This window comes from Schistocerca piceifrons, chromosome 7 (assembly GCF_021461385.2).
Source record: "Schistocerca piceifrons isolate TAMUIC-IGC-003096 chromosome 7, iqSchPice1.1, whole genome shotgun sequence".
NCBI classification, from domain to species: domain Eukaryota; kingdom Metazoa; phylum Arthropoda; class Insecta; order Orthoptera; family Acrididae; genus Schistocerca; species Schistocerca piceifrons.
The window spans coordinates 20,292,022-20,310,869 of record NC_060144.1 but is presented as its reverse complement, the minus strand read 5'-3'; the positions used below and the strand labels follow the sequence as shown (position 1 = coordinate 20,310,869).

The window sequence follows — 18,848 nt, the reverse complement described above, 5'->3', positions numbered from 1 at the left end:
TACTGAAACCTACATCCTTCTGAATCTGTTTAGTGTATTCACCTCTTGGTCTCCCTCTACGATTTTTACCCTCCACGCTGCCCTCCAATACTAAATCGGTGATCCCTTGATGCCTCAGAATATGCCCTACCAACCGATCCCTCCTTCTACTCAAGTTGTGCCACAAATTTCTCTTCTCTCCAATTCTATTCAATACCTCCTCATTAGTTATGTGATCTACCCATCTAATCTTCAGCATTCTTCTGTAGCACAACATTTCAAAAGCTTCTATTCTCTTCTTGTCTAAACAATTTATCGTCCACGTTTCACTTCCATCCATGGCTACACTTCATACATATACTTTCAGAAACAACTTCCTGACACTTAAATCTAAACTCTCTTCTTCAGAAACGCTTTCCTTGCCATTGCCAGTGTACATTTTATATCCTCTCTACTTCGACCATCATCAGTTATTTTGCTCCCCAAATAGCAAAACTCATTTACTACTTTAAGCGTCTCATTTCCTAATCTAATTACCGCAGCATCACTTGATTTAATTCGACTACATTCCATTATCCTCATTTTGCTTTTGTTGATGTTCATCTTATATCCTCCTTTCAAGACAATTTCCATGCCGTTCAGCTGTTCTTCCAGGTCCTTTGCTGTCTCTGATAGAATTTCAATCTCATCGGTGAACCTGAAAGTTTTTATTTTTTATCCATGGCTTTTAATTCCTACTTTGAATTTTTTTTATGTTTCCTTTACTGCTTGCTCAATATATAGATTGACTAACATTGGGGATATGCTACAACCCTGTCTCACTCCTGTCCCAACCACTGCTTCCCTTTCATGCCCCTCGAGTCTTATAACTGCCATCTGGTTTCTGTACAAATTGTAAATAACTTTTCGCTCCCTTATTTTACCCCTACCATGTTCAGAATTCGAAAGAGAGTATTCCAGTCAGTATTGTCAAAACCTTTCTCTAAGTCTACAAATGCATGAAACTTAGGTTTGCCTTTCCTTAATCTATTTTCTAAGATAAGTCATAGGGTCAGTATTGACTCATGTGTTCCAACATTTCTACGGAATCCAAACTAATCTTCCCCGAGGTCGGCTTCTACCTGTTTTTCCATTCGTCTGTAAAGAATTTGTGTTAGTATTTTGCAGCCGTGGCATATTAAACTGATAGTTCGGTAATTTTCACATCTGTCAACACCTGATTTCTTTGGGATTGGAATTATTAGATTCTTCTTGAAGTCTGAGGGTATTTCACCTGTCTCATACATCTTGCTCACTATATGGTAGAGTTTTGTTAGACCTGGCTCTCCCAAGGCTGTCAGTAGTTCTAATTGAATCTTGTCTACTCCTGGGGCCTTGTTTCGACTTAGGTCTTTCGGTGCTCTGTCAAACTCTTCACGCAGTATCATATCTCCTATTTCATCTTCATCTACATTCTCTCCCATTTCTATAATACCGTCCTCAAGAACATCGCCCTTGTATATACTCCTTCCACCTTTCTGCTTTCCCTTCTTTGCTTAGAACTGGGTTTCCATCTGAGCTCTTGATATTCATGCAAGTGGTTGTCTTTTCTCCCAAGGTCTCTTTAATTTTCCTGTAGGCGGTATCTATCTTACCCCTAGTCATATGAGCTTCTATATCCTTACAGTTGTCCTCTAGCTATTCCTGCTTAGCCGTTTTGCAAGTCCTGTCAATCTCATTTTTGAGACATTTGTATTCCTTTTTGCCTGCTTCATTTACTACATTTTTATGTTTTCTCCTTTCATCATTTAAATTCAGTATCTCTTCTGTTACCCAAGGATTTCTATTGGCCCTCATCTTTTTACCTACTTGATCCTCTGCTACCTTCACTATTTCATCTCTCAAAGCTACCCATTCTTCTTCTTCTGTATTTCTTTCCCCCATTCTTGTCAATCGTTCCCTAATGCTCTCCCTGAAGCTCTCTACTACCTCAGGTTCTTTCAGTTTATCCAGTTCCCATCTCCTCAAATTCCTACCTTTTTGCAGTTTCTTCAGTTTTGATCTACAGTTCATAACCAATAGTTGTGGTCAGAGTCTACATCTGCCCCTGGAAATGTCTTACAATTTAAAACCTGATTCCTGAATCTCTGTCTTACCATTATATAATCTATCTGAGACCTTCCAGTATCTGCAGGCTCCTTCCATGTATACAACCTTCTTTTATGATTCTTGAACCAAGTGTTAGCTATGATTAAATTATGCTGTGTGCAAAATTCGACCAGGCGACTTCCTCTTTCTTTCATTACTCCCATTCCTTATTCACCTACTATGTTTCCTGCTCTTCCTTTTCCCACTATCGAGTTCTAGTCACCCGTGGCTATTAAATTTTTGTCTCCCTTCACTATCTGAATAATTTATTTTATCTCATCAATCTCTTTGTCATCTGCAGAGCTAGTTGGCATATAAACTTGTACTATTGTGGTAGGCGTGGGCTTCGTATCTATCTTGGGCGCAATAATGCATTCACTATGCTGTTTGTAGTAACTTACCTGCATTCCTATTTTCCTACTCATTATTAAACCTACTCCTGCGTTACCCCTATTTGATTTTGTATTTGTAACCCTGTATTCACCTGACCAAAAGTCTTGTTCCTCCTGCCACCGAACTTCACTATTTCCCACTATATCTAACTTTAACCTATCCATTTCCCTTTTTAAATTTCCTAATCTACCTTCCCGATTAAGGGATCTGACATTCCACACTCCGATCCATAGAATGCCAGTTTTCTTTTTCCTGATAACAGCATCCTCCTGAGTAGTCCCCGCCCGGAGATCCGAATGGGGTACTATTTTACCTCCGGTATACTTTACCCAAGAGGACGTCATCATCATTTAACCATACAATAAAGCTGCATGCCCTCGGGAAAAATTGTGGCTGTAGTTTCCCCTTACTTTCAGCCGTTCGCAGTACCAGCACAGCAAAGCCGTTTTGGTTAGTATTACAAGGCCAGATCAGTCAAGTATCCGGACTGTTGCCCCTGCAACTGCTGGAAAGGCTGCTACCCCTCTGCAGGAACCACACGATTGTCTGGCCTCTCAATAGATACCCCTCTGTTGTGGTTGCACCTATGGTATGGTTGTCTGTATTGCTGAGGCACACAAGCCTCCCCACCAATGGCAAGGTCCATGGTTCATGGGGGGTGTTGCTTGATATAGTGAGTGAAAGTCACTTGATCTTTTCTCTTTCTTGTAGGTGCATATAAAATATTCTGACTTCGCAGTTTTCATTAATTTCTACAATATAATGGAGCTAATGTGGATCTATACAGTATGCTGAGATATAAAGCATAGCCTGTTATAACTGCTTACTTGTGTTGTATTTCAATACTGTATACAAACTAGGACAGCATAAATAGTGCCAGCTTTGTTTAATCCACAGGAGAGAGTCACAGACATACTGAAAATTCCAAACTTAACTTACGAACACCAGAAGATTTATGCCAAATGTCCTGTGAGTGGGGTCCACTTTTAGCAAAACACTATTTTGTTTTTGTCCCAGATATGTTTCACTGCAGTTGCAGCATCATCAGTGTTTTTTTTTTAAATTATTGTTATGGCTTCTTACCACATGGTGTGATTTTCCTGTTGTATTACGTTTTTATAGTGTCTATTTTTCTTTACAGTTTGTCACCTGCAAAGTTTCTTTCTTTGTCATCTTCTTCATTGCAAAGTTCAGTGCTTTGAGTTGTCACTGTCACTGTCTATCATCCGTTATAACAAGATCTTGTTATCACAGCTGATAGACAGTGACAACTCAAAGCAGTGAACTTTGCAATGAAGAAGATGACCAAAAAAGAAACTTTGCAGGTGACAAATTGTAAAGAATAACAGACACTATAAAAGTGTAATACTGAAGGAAAACCACACCATGTGGTAAAAAAAAAAAAAAAAAAAAAACTGATGATGCTGCAATTGCAGTGAAACATGTCTGGGACAAAAACAAAATAGTGTTTTGCTAAACGTGGACCCCACTCAAAAACATATGTTATTGTTAAGGCAAATACAGACAAAAGAGCTTTAACATCAAGATGATTACCTTCTTAATAAGTTTCAGAAACCAGTATTCAGTAAGAAATCTATGAATATACTACAACCCACTCCATATCACTTCTGAAGGGACCATAAGACAAGACAAGATAGGATATCTATGTGAGAGCAGTAGGTACTGAACCATCACATGCCACTTCACGCATTACTTCTTTAAATATCAGGACCCTAAAACATTCAGAAGACAACAGTTAAATCATTACATTTTATTTGACAGAACACTTTATTTCTGATGACAAATGGTTAATAAACACACCTGTTTTTCTCCTTTCCATGTACTTAGCACTCTGGCTACTTTTCTGACTTCAGTCAATTTCACATTATTCCACTTTCCATGCTCTGTTTGTGATGGAACAGGTAAGGAAATGACTAGTAGTGGTACAAGGTACCCTCTGCCATGCACCATGTGGTGGGTGACTTGCAGAGAATGTGTGTAGATGTAGATGCAGATACTACCTTCAGCCCAGCAAACATAATCCAAAGAGCCGGTAACCTTACCACCGTAACCATACTTTAAAGCTTTGGGAAACAATGAGAAAAAAAAAGAAAACCCTTAGGTCAGAAAAATATAGAGCAAACAAGATAGTATAGAACAAACTGTTAATTGCCTGCCTTGACTCGTACACCACTATTACATCATCATTATGACATTCATCCATCATTCAAATACTCTCATTTATCAGATAATACCTTAATGAATGTATATAAACAACTACATCAAGCAGATCAACATAGTACCTACATTTCAGAGTCCCTTCATCAAGGAATTGTAGCAGCCAATAACATCAGTATTCAAGATAGGAGGAAGGGCAGTAATGGTCATAAATTTTTAATCTGTTTATGGCAGATTGATTTCAGCTACTGCGTAGCAATCTTTAGTGCAGTTATTTCCAAGTCATGATCGCTCATCATAAATAAAATTGGATGTGGCACCACATTGACATCACAGATAACAAAAAATTAAACTTTTATCTTGGACCTCATTAATACAGTCATGGAGCATGCTGTTCCTGAAGGAAACAAACCAGAAGGAAATTGGAATTAATTAATAAAGTTTGATATCGATATTACTTTGTTAATAACTCAATTGTATGAGTATGGTGCTGAAGTTACTAAGTTATCATACCTTTAGAAATGGATAATACTGAATCTAAGTAATAATTAAATTCTGTCCCAATCTTTTTCCCCTTGTAGTTTTGTCCCTTTCTCATTTGTCTATATTTTTATTTTCACACACCCTGTATTAACACTATTATTTTAATTGTCCACTGAAAAATCTAAAAAATCAACAGTATAAAATTGAAAACCACTTTATATCTCACTATCACACACATAGAATCTCTTTTCTTATTTGTAAACTGATATGCCCAGTTGTCTGTTGGGACGGGGTAAGTGCACATAAGGGCCCATGGTACTGCTCTTGTTGATAAACACTGCCTGCTGGTGTTAATTCAGTGGAATGGGGTTAACACTCCAACACAAATCAACTACTCCACCCTCCACAAGCGTAGTGTTGCACTTGTTGGTGCAACTCAGTTGTCCACAACTGCTGCAGGGGTGGGAAGCAAGCAGACTCGCTTCTAGTTTGCGCAGAGTTGACATCTAACCCTGGGAAGACTTGCTGCATTTGACAAGGTGGCACACCTGTGCTGTGTCGGTCCAGTATATTATTCGCTTTTTGCTTCCACTGATGCTGGCAGCTCTTCATGTGTCAAGTGCAGGAAATAAAAGCTTACAACACCTAAGCATCTGCTGTCTGTTTGTCTGCTTAATCCTACACATGTGCATCCCTCTCACACTACTTTCTTCACACTCAATCCTGTTTGATCTAGCACTGCTATCGTTTTTCATTGCAAATATCACCTCAAAAGCTAATAAATTCGCTCGTGCCCATAAAGTATTTTAGCCATCACTGTATTCTGGCTGTTACCACTACTTTGCAAAGCTCGCAGTTTGCTCTTTTCTTCTTTATCCTGTTCCTTTTCAAACCATAAAAAATATTGGGTCTTTTCTTCTTTCTTATACATTTCATATAGTTGATATGATTGTGAATTTTTTGTCTCCTTCTTCTTTGTAATCTTGTTCTGGTTTTATCCTTCTTTCTTTGGTGTGCATAACCTCTGCCTACATTCTCTCCCTGGTATTTTGATCCACATATTAATTTCAAATTTATTTCAATCTGTCCATATTCTTTCAGGAATACCACCTCAAAATCTGTGTTGCTTTATACTGTAGTTCCTATGAATTTGTGCCGCTTGTCTGCCAATAACTCCCTTGATACAAAACTGACCTTTTCCTCTTCTGTCCAACCAGTTAGCAATCCTCCTTTGAAGTTTGCCAAAAGTGAGACAGTGTGGATTGAGTCTTTTATATCAGATTTGTCAGTGCCCCTTAAGCGAGAGTCATGACACTGTAGAAGCATTGTTCCATTGTGTATGCAACACAAACCTGCCTGTAACTCCGTTTTCATACATTCTTGTGTAGCTTCTTCTGTCTTGTTATTGTTCATGGCAATATCATTGCTTGCTGTTTCCATTTGGTTATAGAGTCCATCACATATCTTGCATGTTTCCACTACTGTCTTCTTCATTTTGGTGACATCACTACACACTTCTTGTATATTCACGTTATATCTTCTCATGGTTCTTTTAAAGATAAATCTGCACTCACTTGGATTTCCTGCTCCATTGCTGTGACTGTTTCAGCTTGGTTTTCTAGCCCTGGTCCCAAGTTGCCAATTTGGAAATTCTTGTATCAGTTGTTTGTTCCTAACCCCTCAAATTCAGATACATGCTTTTCTGGCTTATGAAATACTGACTGTAGAATTTCTTTTAAGTTGTTCTTTGTCTTTTACTTATTGTATCTCCCATTTTTCCTTCTCTTTTGTCCATTATGTCTCCTGCACTTCCTTCTCTCTTAGTTATCATGCCTAGTGTTCTTTCTTTCCTCTCATTATTAAAGTAATTTATGCAGTAATTTTATTTTGTAATTCCACATCACTACTAGTCATGTCTTCCTATAGTTGATCTCCCCTCTCTCTGATTTTATTACTGTCCTAAAATCCTGAATTCTTAGATTTGTCCCCTTCCTCCAATTTGCTGTAATCCTGGCCCTTTTTATCTTGGTAAATACATTGCTGTTTTGCCGATAAGGATAATTTGCAATAATACAAATCTAACAGTCGACACTCAGTTTGACCAGAATCTTCACATGTTATTTCATACTCAAATATACAGCTGTTAGTCCCAAACATTGTACTGCAGCAATTGTAGGCAAAACTACGACATTGCTTCTTGCAGCATTTCATTTCTGGTATCTTCAGTTGCTATGGCTGCCTAGTGTAGCATGCCCTGCAATGTTGAAAACTGCTCCATAGCATTATTGTGATTGCTGCAGTTGTTCAACTTGTAATGTAAATCTATTTTCTCTTTTCGTTTAGCAAGTTCACTGAACACCTCAGTCCAGCTGCATGGTTCATTACGCTGGTTCCTACAAGTCATTCAACAGTGCACCCTCAGCCATAGATCATCATCATCATAATCAAAAGCATCAGTCTCTTAACCACCACTTTCATTTTAATATTTTGGTTTCACTTTGTTCTCCTATGCATTCTTCTTCAGTGAAGATTGTCCTCATTACTTGTCGCCAATTATAAGGTATCGGCATAGGGGAGAAGAAACTGAACCGCCACGTACTGTGTTACTCATTAGTACATTAAAGGTCACAACCATAAAAGTTTTAGAAAATGACAGTGAAATCAAAACTTTTTATTAGGCATAAATCTTATTTCTGATGGCAAGTGATTAATAAACAAAACTGTTTTATCCTTTCATTTACTTAGCACAGGGGTTACTTTTCTAACTTCAAATCATCACATGTTAGTCCACTCACCGTTCTACCTCCATCTCTGCTAAATATAACCAAAAGAATCAAATTTTCACTGTGCAGTGGAGTGTGTGCTGATATGAAACTTCATGGCAGATTAAAACTGTGTGCCAGACGGAGACTCGAACTCAGGACCTTTGCCTTGCACGGGCAAGTGCTCTACCGAATGAGCTACCTAAGCATGACTCACGACCCATCTTCACTGTCCCAATTCAGCCAGTACCTCGTCTCATACCTTCCAAACTTCACAGAGGCTCTCCCGCATAACTTGTAGGACTAGCACTCCTGCAAGGAAGGATGTTGCAGAGGCATGGCTTAGCCACAGCCTGGGGGATGTTTCCAGAATAAAATTTTCACTTTGCAGCGGAGTGTGTGCTGATATTAAAATTGGGGCTGTTAGGATGGGTCATGAATCGTGCTTGGGTAGCTCACTCGATAGAGCACTTGCCCACAAAAGGCAAAGGTCCCAAGATTGAGTCTCCGTCTGGCACACAGTTTTAATGTACCAGGAAGTTTCATAATCCAAAGAGCTCCAAAGACATTGTAATCTTACTATTGCAACCTTAAACTGCACTCCATATGCAAATGGAACAGGAAGATGTCCTAATAAGTGATGCATTGCAAAGTATCCTCTGCCATGCACTTCTCTGTGATTTGCAGTTTATAAATGTAGATGTAAAAATACTCTGGCAGAAGTCATTTTATATTGGCAGTGTGATTTTTCCTTACATACAGGTAGACGTCAAGCTGCCATAGTATCTCCTGTGGCAGGAACAACACGTGATGTGCTAGAACTGACAATTGACGTTGGTGGATACCCAATGATCCTAGCAGACACAGCTGGTCTGAGACAAGAAGTAGCGGATGAAATTGAAAAAGAAGGTGTATCTCGAGCACAAAACAAAGCTGCTAGTGCTGATTTTCTGCTGCTGGTTGTTGACACTCCTTCAATAGTGAATAATTCTAAAATACAAGATATTAGGTTTGTTTCCTGTACATAGTATATATTACACTTGATAAGTAATACATGCTGCTGCTGCTGCTTCTGTTGATGGTATTGGTGGTAGGAGTTGTGGTGATGGTGGTGGTGGTGGTGGTGTATGTGTGTGCATGTTTGTGCGTGGGGAGGGGGGGGGGGACATGTGTGGGCATATGTCTGTGTATGGGCACACGCGTGTGTGCGTGTGCTTGTGTTTGTGCTTGTGTGCTAGATCAGCATTTTTATAAGGATCATTGACTTAATTTTGGTAATGGTAATTCTCAGTTGCTAAACAAGGCATGGTTTAAGTGGCTTTTAAAAAGGACTTGCTGACTGTAAGTTATGAAAAATAAAAAATAAATAAATTTTTAAAAATTAAAAAAGAGTACAGCCAAGCTTCGTACTCCTTCTCTTGTCCCCTTTCAGTGTAAGAATTTATTAGCTTGGCAATGTAAATACATATTGGCATTTTGCCCTTAAAATAAGAGGTTGCTGCCCTGTAATTCATTGTTAATTCATAACCTAAATATTTTTTCTGCAAGTTATTTTACATTTTTGCTATTGACATTGAACCAATTTGGTCATTGTCACTCAAACAGAAACTAGTTATGTTTCCATAATATGAGGTTCAGCCATTAAGTATTTTATAAAATGCGTTTTGGCCATCAGCTGGTTATTTGTTCCATTAGTCATCTACCGGTTTTGGTTATTAACCATCATCCAGGATGTAGGGTACAACAGATTAGTTAAAAGCATCCCACATTTGGTTGAAGCTGAATAATATGGAAATTATCCTGTGAAATTTTACAAAAACCTGACATAATTTATTGTAAAATACTGACAGTCTTATGCAATGTCAAATAGACAGACGTCACAGCTTTTTTTGTTCTAATAATGGTACTTTTCAAAGAGAGAAGAATGTTTTGCTTGAATTGGAGTGTGAAAAATGCTAATGGAGGAAATGGGATCAATGTCAGACATCTGTCTCTTTGACATGAGATAGGACTTTACTATTTTAAGATAAATTGTGTGAGGTGTTTGTGTAATTTCACTGGGTAGTTTTGATATTATTCAGCATCAAAGGAATAAGGGATGCTTTTAACTAATGTGTTGTACCCAGTGGTTCATAATGGAAACCAGTAGATGATTAATGGAACAAATAAACAGCTGATGGTTAAAATGCATTTTATAAGAAACTAATTACTATTCACATTCTGGTAATGTCACTGCATATAGTGTGCAATACTTTGTGTCCAGTAGCTTACTAGTGATTAAATATTTTCAACATGTCTGTGGTGAAGAAAATCTGGTCTAAACTAAAACAGTGAAAGTTGCAATCCCAATCCCACAACACTGATTTAGCATGAATGGAAGCACTGACTGTACCTGACACAAAGTCACTTGTTATCTGTTTACCCCTGCACTGGACTATGAAAGACACTGGAAAAGAAATACATGCCTTTTGTATTCGTTGTACAAATGAGGTATTTACAATGTGCTTACTGTTTAAATTCAAATTGGTGTAACCCATTCAGACATAGTTTTTCAAAATGGGTTCTGCATTTGTTGTTGATTAAAAGTAACATGGCATTTATGGTTCTTGAGTTGTGCGCATGAGACAGTGGGAATCACCAGCAACAGAAAATAATGTCTGGAAAAATGTTGTTGGTAATAGCACAATTAGTTGTCAGGCACAAAATTATCAACACTCTAGATCACATACAGCTGACAGTGTACAATATTCACAATTTGATTTTGATTGGACAGTGTGACTATAAGATAAATAAAAGTATAGTGAAATCAATCCTTGGAAACTCCAGGCAGGAAGTGACTTTTGATTGTGCCTGTTTGTTATCTTAATGGAAAGTAGAAATCTGTATTTTCCTACATTGTTTGTAAATACAGTAAGAACTGTGAGAGTAAATATCTACAGAATATTGATACAGATTATGACGGATGGGTTTTAAGGATGATAACAGATGATCTAGAAATGTGTTTGAATGCCCAGATCTCTTCATACATTAAGGCAATGGTGAAAGTTATTTTATTTCAAGGATTTGAACAGATACCAGTATTTTTTTCATAAAATTCTTTAACTTTTGTTTCATGGAGCATTGAGCCTATTTCTCCACTAGCCTTTCGAACTCTCCAATTCTTCTGTCTTTGAAAAGTACCATCATGAGAATGTCAAAAACTATTTCTTTCATCATCATCTTCTTCTTCTTCTTCTTCTTCACTTCCTACTTTAGGCCATTTACAATCTGTTAATATTACTATTTTCTCCAACAAACTTCATGAATAATAGTTTGTATAACTGTAATGTAACTGCAGTGCAGATGCCAGCCGCATATTATGTTTAGAACATCATCCAAATCAAGTCAGTTACTTCCTACCAACTGAACTATTTGCAACTGTAGTCAGTACAAAGAAGTCTGACCTCATTCAGGGTGTGTCTCACATATAATATTCATCTGGCATCTACAGACATTGTGGACCTCTATAAACTATTTTCTAATCCGTATTGCCTATTCACATGGTAGCAAGGCCATTGTACTCACTGTAATGGACACCTATATTAAATTGTACAGTAGGGGGCCATTACTGAATGGGTTTATTAATATAAAAATTTTGTTTTTATTTTTTCACTTTATATTCGTCAGTGCCTTCTGCCCGGCGGTAAGCTGCAGCGTCTGTCACGTTGCCCAGAACTGGATAGAACCACCCTGAAACTCACGTGTTGAACCATCAGCAGCTAAACTCACATGTTGCTGATGAGGTAATGCTACCAAACTGCGCGTCTTATGACCTGACCAACCAATAGGGAGGCTTGGAGGTGGTCAAGTGGGGGCGGAACCACGGCCAGCTGCCGGGAGCGGACACACCATTCGCTCTCTTCTACTGGCACCTTCCAAACCGATCAGATGCCCTCCTCACCTGTCCCCTTGGGCAGATGCCCATTCAGTCTCGGCGGCTTCTCCAGGCCTGCCTTCCTTTACGGCATTAAAACTTCACAGGTTAAACTATGTTTTATTCTTCACCTCAACGGGTGCCTACCGCTTTCCCCTCCTGGCCAATCCTGACGCATTAACAACATATTTGAAATTGGCCCTAAGAAACTTCCTAAATACGTAATTGCTGTATGCCAACCAGAAGATAACATCGTGATTGAAATTAGTTTTCAGGAAAGAGTAATAGCAATACAACAACTTTTTGATGGTATCATAATGACTTTCTTCAGTATCTTAAAGATTATGGAGCATTGTTTAGAAAGAATATTTTGACCTATGAGAAAATTTGTTCCACGTCTGTGTCCTGGCAAATTAGGGCATTACTTATAATACTTGTCCATATGTCTCATTTGGGGGGGGGGGGGGAAATATTTAAATTTTGTTTGGAAATTTATCTTACATCTGGATTTACATCTACATCTATATTACCCCATCCACCTAATGGTGTGTGTTGGAGAATACTTTGTGTAGAACTGTCATTTCCTCCTTGATATCTTTGGTTTCTTTTTGTTCCTTTGTAGATTGTAATATGTGACGTATGATTTCAGTTTTAAATGTGTTGATGATATCAACAAATCTCTGTCTCTCCCCCCTCCCCCCTTCTCCCTTTTGTGCTTGCAGCAAGTAATTTTTGCTTTTTGTGGGATATTGTTCAATACAAACAAATAAAAACTCAATAATAAAATTGCAGATCTTTCCCTGAAATGTTCTAGTTCACTTAATGCTTATATGAGTTAATTGAACAGCAACAATAATTTGTCGCAGTTTGTACAATCTCAGTCACAATTTGTTGAAAATGTGCAAGATCAACCATAATTAAACTCTTCCCATACCAATATTATAATGGTAAAATACACACCACTCACATATTTTCTTATATTGTTTTACATTTTTTACACATTTGATTCTAATAAAAAGCGACTACTCTGCCGGTGTGTGGTGATAACTGCAAGCACCCCGGTGACTATTATCAACACCTCTGATGATGGGTGGGTTTCGTCTTTTTAAACTAGTGCACTGGAGATGTCCAAACAGAAATGAGATGTCATTAGACCTATACACATTTCATGTGACTATTAACTTATTTGTCTGTCTCAAGTCAAATGATTGCTTTCTTAAATAATCTGTATGGTATACTGCTGTCAACATGTACAAGCACATTCTAATCTCCCTCTTATTTTCACTGTACCAAATAGAACATGGGTAAAAAGCAAAATTATTAATAATCAGATTTCAATTCAACGAAGTTCTGATCTCCACCTCTTACTTCTCCTCAAGGTATTGAGAAACACCCACACAAACCAGATTCAATTGAATTCAATTCCATTCAAATTATTTCTCATAACATATAATTTTACATGTATGTGTGCTTTCAACTAAGTATAAAGTTTTTACAAAACTTTTTTTTAGTTTACATTATTTCTTATTACTTTGTAATTCATGATAGATTCAAGTTATAAGGGCATTTTTGGATAAGCCACTGCTTGACTTGCTTTTTAAGAGTATCCCCTGTCAATTTCTTAACACCATGTGGTAACAGGTTATTAAAAACAGCTCCTTTGACATAGGGGCGTTTCGCTGTTAAAGTTAATCTTCTGTTAACCGTATGAAAATCTTTTCTGTGCTTTGTTTCGTAGTTGTGAATGTCCATGTTTCTTATTGTGATCTTAGTGTCTTCTTTCACTAGCATTATAGTTTCTAGTATATATCCGGCATAAACTGTGAGAATATTGTGTCAAATGAGTTTTAATTAATTCAGTTTACATTTCTTCAATAGATATGGAGAAATTTCATCTAGTCTCGCTGATTTTTTGTTTCTGAGGTTATCAATAAGCCGCTGAATGTCATATGTGTTTACTGCAGGTAGTGTACTGCAGTTCTGTTTGTTATAGGATTCATATGAGTGCTGTCTATCCTGTTTCATAGTGCCATCATTTTCAGCAGTATCTGTGAAGTAACTATCAAAAATATTGCTGACTAGAAGAGGATCAGAGATATCTTCATTATTCACAGTTAATTGTACATTATTAATTTTAGTTTCTGTTTCATTGTTTCTGATTTTAGTTACAATTGACCAGCAAGTCTTTGAAGCGTTATCCGAACTTCGTATCTATTGGCTGATTCTTTCTGATTTTAATCTCCTGACTTCTTTGCATACTTTTATTGTACTGCTTGTAGAGTGCTTTATGTAACTCTGAGTTAGCCGGTCTGTGTAAGCTAATTTGTTTGAAAATCTAATGGCACATGTTTTTACTTTGAAGGCTGATTTTTCTGGATTCTCACTTTTTGTAATGGCATGGCTCTATTTAAGTGCTCAGTCATAATATCTGTGAACATGTTCCACTTATTGTTGACCCCAATAGTAGTCATAACTGATTCCCATGACTCCTGACTTAAACTGTGTCTTAGTGTAGCAATGTTGTTTGCAAATAATATTCAACTGTGCTCGTACATTTTTCTTGGTTTGAATTTGGTATTACATTTTAGCACTAGTGTTTGTCCTAAATGATCTGAGAGGTGACCGTTTGAGATGATGTGGTCATAATTTGTGATAACATGCTCAATTGAACTATTATGTGTGTTAGCTACTGTGGTGGGTACTAGTCCAAGAAGATCTTTAGCCCCGTAAGACAGGATACAATCTATAACACGTTTGCTTTCCTGACGATCATGTAAAGTGTTGATGTTCAGATCTGCCAGTATGATAAGATTTACACTTCTAGAGCCTGACATTAATTTACTTAAAACTCCGCCAAGTGATTTCAGAAAGGCATCAAAATTTGCACAGGGGGATCTATATACACTTATGACATAGAAAGGAACAGTGTAAAATGTGATTTTAAGAATTGAAATTTTGAAATCTTTCTCAAAACAGAAATTGTTCCCCCATAGCACTTTTTCCATGGTGGTTATGATCCTACATTTTCTTGAGTATATGGCAACACCACCACCTTTATTGTGTGCTCTGCAGTAGAACGTAGATAGGTTGTAGCCTTTTAATTTGCAATATTGAATGTTGGTCACTGTTTTCTGGTGTTCTGCAACTATTTCTACATGTGGAGATAGTCCTGTGAGAAATGATTCAAAAGCATCTATTTTGTTTCCTAAACTCCGTACATTATAGTCCAAAAGTGATAAATTATTCTCATGTGATCTGACGTCTGCTTGAGGCACATATAAAACACATACACTTGCATCTGGTGTTGTGCTGGTGGAAGGTTTTATCATGTTAAAAAAACATCGCTCTTATCTTGCCAATGTATTGTTTTACTGACCTGGCATTTCGTGGTGGATTCTCCCAAGTATTCATTATTTATGTCCTTGAGAGGGATGGCCTCTGTAGTACAACACTGCACATTCAATTTGCTGTTCATTATTTCTTGGCTCCATTTTATAACTAAGTCCTTCCCTAGTCTGTTGAGGCCATTGGCATGATCCTCGATTGGGCGCCATACTCTCTTTACCTGAACACATGCAACTCCTTTTGGTGGGGTTGAATGAAAGACAGGGTGTACAGCAATAAACCCAAAACCTTTGCTGAGCTCAGAACAGCCATTGAGAAGGTCATCAACAGCATCAGTGTTCTGACACTTAAGTGTATCATGCAAAATTTCACTATTCATCTGTGCCACATCATCGCCAATGACAGCACACACATCAAACACGTCATAACCTAAATTTGAGTATGTTTACGTGTTGAATAAAATGTGTGCACACCATAGTTTGTAACTAATTTACTTTTTTTCATGTAGTTCAATAATTGTCACCCTGTATTTGTGTATTGAGAATTCTGCTGTATTTAATTTATTTCCTGGTATCGTGAGGTGTTGAAATTTATCCTGTTTCTTTTAGAATGTCAGTAAAATTTTCCAAATATTGTTTCTGTCTTAGTTCTGTTTGTTCATTAATAATTTCATCAGGATATGCATTTATACAAAAATTTTATTCTCATTAAAATAGCACGAGCACCTGAAAATGGCATAACAACTAAAACAGGATTCATCATGTATAAATAGCAAGTTAATAAAATCATTGTGCAGAAGAAACTTGACAAAATATATACTGTGTCATTCACTAACATAATGCTTGCTGCAGGCCATCAAAAAAGAAACTCGAGAACAATTTCACTGAAAAGTAGTTCATGTATTACATGTTTTTGTATTTAATGTTTCCAAATGTTTCAATAATCAGTAATAAAAATAATAATAATTACAATAATAATAATAATAATTATTATTATTATTATTATTATTATTATTATTATTATTGATTATTCCCATTTAAAGAGAGCGTTTGAACTTGAATTCCTTTATAATGATTGTTTATCTTTTCTCTGAGCCCAAATTTTCTTCGTGTGTTCACTGTGTTGTTTATTTTGCTCTGCTGTCCATCTGCATCCTGGTCTCTTCTGTGTTGTGGTGTCAAATTTATGTTTTTTGATGATGTTCCTAAATTCAGTTCTATTTTCTGCATCGTTTACTGTTATGTGTGCTTGTCTGAGGTCCTCTTCAACTTCTATTATCCATTTTGTTTTTCCCCTGCCTGAGCTGATGACTTTAAGAATTCGCTTACAGATTCTGTTTTCACTCATCCTGTGGATATGTCCATAGAACTGCATTCTTCTTTTCCTTATTGTATCCGTAATCATGTCTGTGTATTTATATAATTCTGATGTTGGCCTCTTCTGCCAGATTCCTTGCTCTTGTATCGGGCCAAAACTTTTCCTGAGAATTTTCCTTTCTTGTTTCTCTATTTCTTTGATTTTAGTTTGCCCACCTATTTATGTTGTTTCAGATGCATACAGTGCCTCTGGAAGTATGACAGTGTTGTAGTGCCTCAATTTTGCGTTAATGGATATGGACTTTTTGTTATAATAGTTCCACGTGAGTTTATAAACTTTCTGTAGTTTTTTTTATTCTTTCCTCATTGGCCTTTAGGTTGATCCCTGATGGTTGGATGATTTCTCCCAGGTACTTAAAATGTGGTACTTGTACGATTTTCCCATGGGTTCTCACAATAGGAAATTTGTCTTGTGGCACTCTTTCTATGTACTGGGTTTTCTCATACGAAATTTGCAGGCCAGTTCTTTGTGCAATTTCGTGTAACTTCTCTATGGCGTTAGTGGCTTCTTTCCTATTATTTGTGAGGATTGCAAGGTCATCTGCAAAAGCTAAACACTTCACATTGAATCTATTATCTTTTCTAATGCCAATTTGGATTCCTTTGACTTCTTTTTACCATGTCCTGATAATTTTTTCAAGAATGATATTAAAGAGTAATGGTGAAAGTCCTTCATCCTGTCACACTCCAGTTTGGATTTAAAATGGTTCAGAGATATCCCCCATAAATTTGACTTTGGAGACTGTGTCAGATAATGTTTGCCGAATGATTGCTCTTGTCTTTCTGTCAATGCTGAATGTTATAACCTTTAATCACAAATAAATTGCGTGGATACACAAAAGTAGGAACAATAGCGGGTTACATGATAGTAACTCCGTATCTGTCATTAGACTGCCGTGCCGTGACGTGCGGCCGGCACCGTTCATAGCCAGGTGGCGCTCCCGCGCTCGGCCGGGCTGCGGAGCGCCTCTATCGCCATGTTCGCGTACTGACGTAGCGGCACTTTTAAATCTCGTGGCAATGTCACAACACTTTTCCCCCCTTGAAAAAAAACCACTCACTTCCTTGGAGACACGGACAGTGCGGAGACATCCATGGTCTCTTGGGATGCCCCGAGAAGATCCCGCGGAGAAACACGAGAGTATGGTCGAAAATGACCAGGACGGAAGCTTGCGCGTGGAACGCGCCTCCTGGACGAGATGATGGGGGAAAACTCCGGAGCAGCATCCACAGGTGTCGTGGACCTGGGGGTGTGCCCCAACAAGATGGGTCCCGGAGAAGGCGGCGTCGCGACTGGGGCCAGTTCCGGCGTACTCGGAAGTGGTAGCAACGTCGGCTGCAGCAACACACCCGGAAGATCGACAGCAGCAACAGGACTGGCTTCTCGGGCTGGTGGAGACGAAAGAAGGGGCGGTGGCACCGGCGTGGCCACCACTCGGGGGCGCATCTGGTCGTAATGGCGAACAACCATGCCGTCGTCCGTACGTATTTCACAAAGCCGGCGGCCGCGAAGAGCCTGGACCACCCCTGGAATCCATTTAGGGCGAGATCCATATCCTCGTGCCCAATCGTCGGCGCCCACCGAGTATTTTCTCACGCTAGGGGACACAGTACAAGGCCTGACAGGGTGAAGCAGGTGCAGGAGAGTGCACGGTTGGCGGCCATGCAAGAGTTCAGCAGGGCTGCGATCACCCAGAGGCGTGAAGCGATAAAAACTCTGAAATTGCAACAGAGCATCATCTGTGGAAAAATCACTAAGGAATTTTTTCATCTGGCTTTTGAGAGTGCGGACAAGGCGCTCGACCTCCCACCTCCCCATTCGATTGCGGATGGAAGGGCGGTGCTGTAACATGATGAATCCCTTGTCCAGTACAAAAATCATGGAAGGCCTGCGAAGAGAACTGAGGGCCATTGTCCGTGACAATCGTGGATGGAAGACCTTCTAGCGCAAAGGTTTTGGACAAAGCCAGCGTCGTCGCCGCAGTGGTGGACGACGGACATCGAACAACAAACGGAAACTTCGAGAAGGCGTCAATCAACAGTAGCCAATAAGTGCCGAAGAAGGGGCCGGCAAAGTCAGCGTGCACCCGTTCCCACGGCTGTGCCGGATCAAGCCACGGAGAGGGCATTGTACGGGGTGCAGCCAGTTGTTGAGCACACTGACCACACGCAGCGACCATGTGGGCGATGTCCGAATCAATACCGGGCCAATAAACGTGCCTGCGGGCCAGGGACTTAGTCCAAGAAATCCCCCAATGGCCTTCATGCAATAGTTTGAGAACATCTTTGCGA

General features: G+C 38.7%; 1 protein-coding gene across 3 annotated transcripts in view; it reads left to right on the top strand.

Moving 5' to 3' along the window:
* The window catches only part of LOC124805258 (tRNA modification GTPase GTPBP3, mitochondrial), a 137,716-nt gene that overhangs the window by 76,991 nt on the left and 41,877 nt on the right, over positions 1-18,848 (top strand). For all 3 annotated transcript variants that reach the window (XM_047265770.1, XM_047265768.1, XM_047265769.1), the window contains one exon: positions 8,685-8,931. In XM_047265770.1, the coding sequence (XP_047121726.1) occupies positions 8,685-8,931 (247 nt within the window). The remainder of the gene's footprint in view (positions 1-8,684; positions 8,932-18,848) is intronic.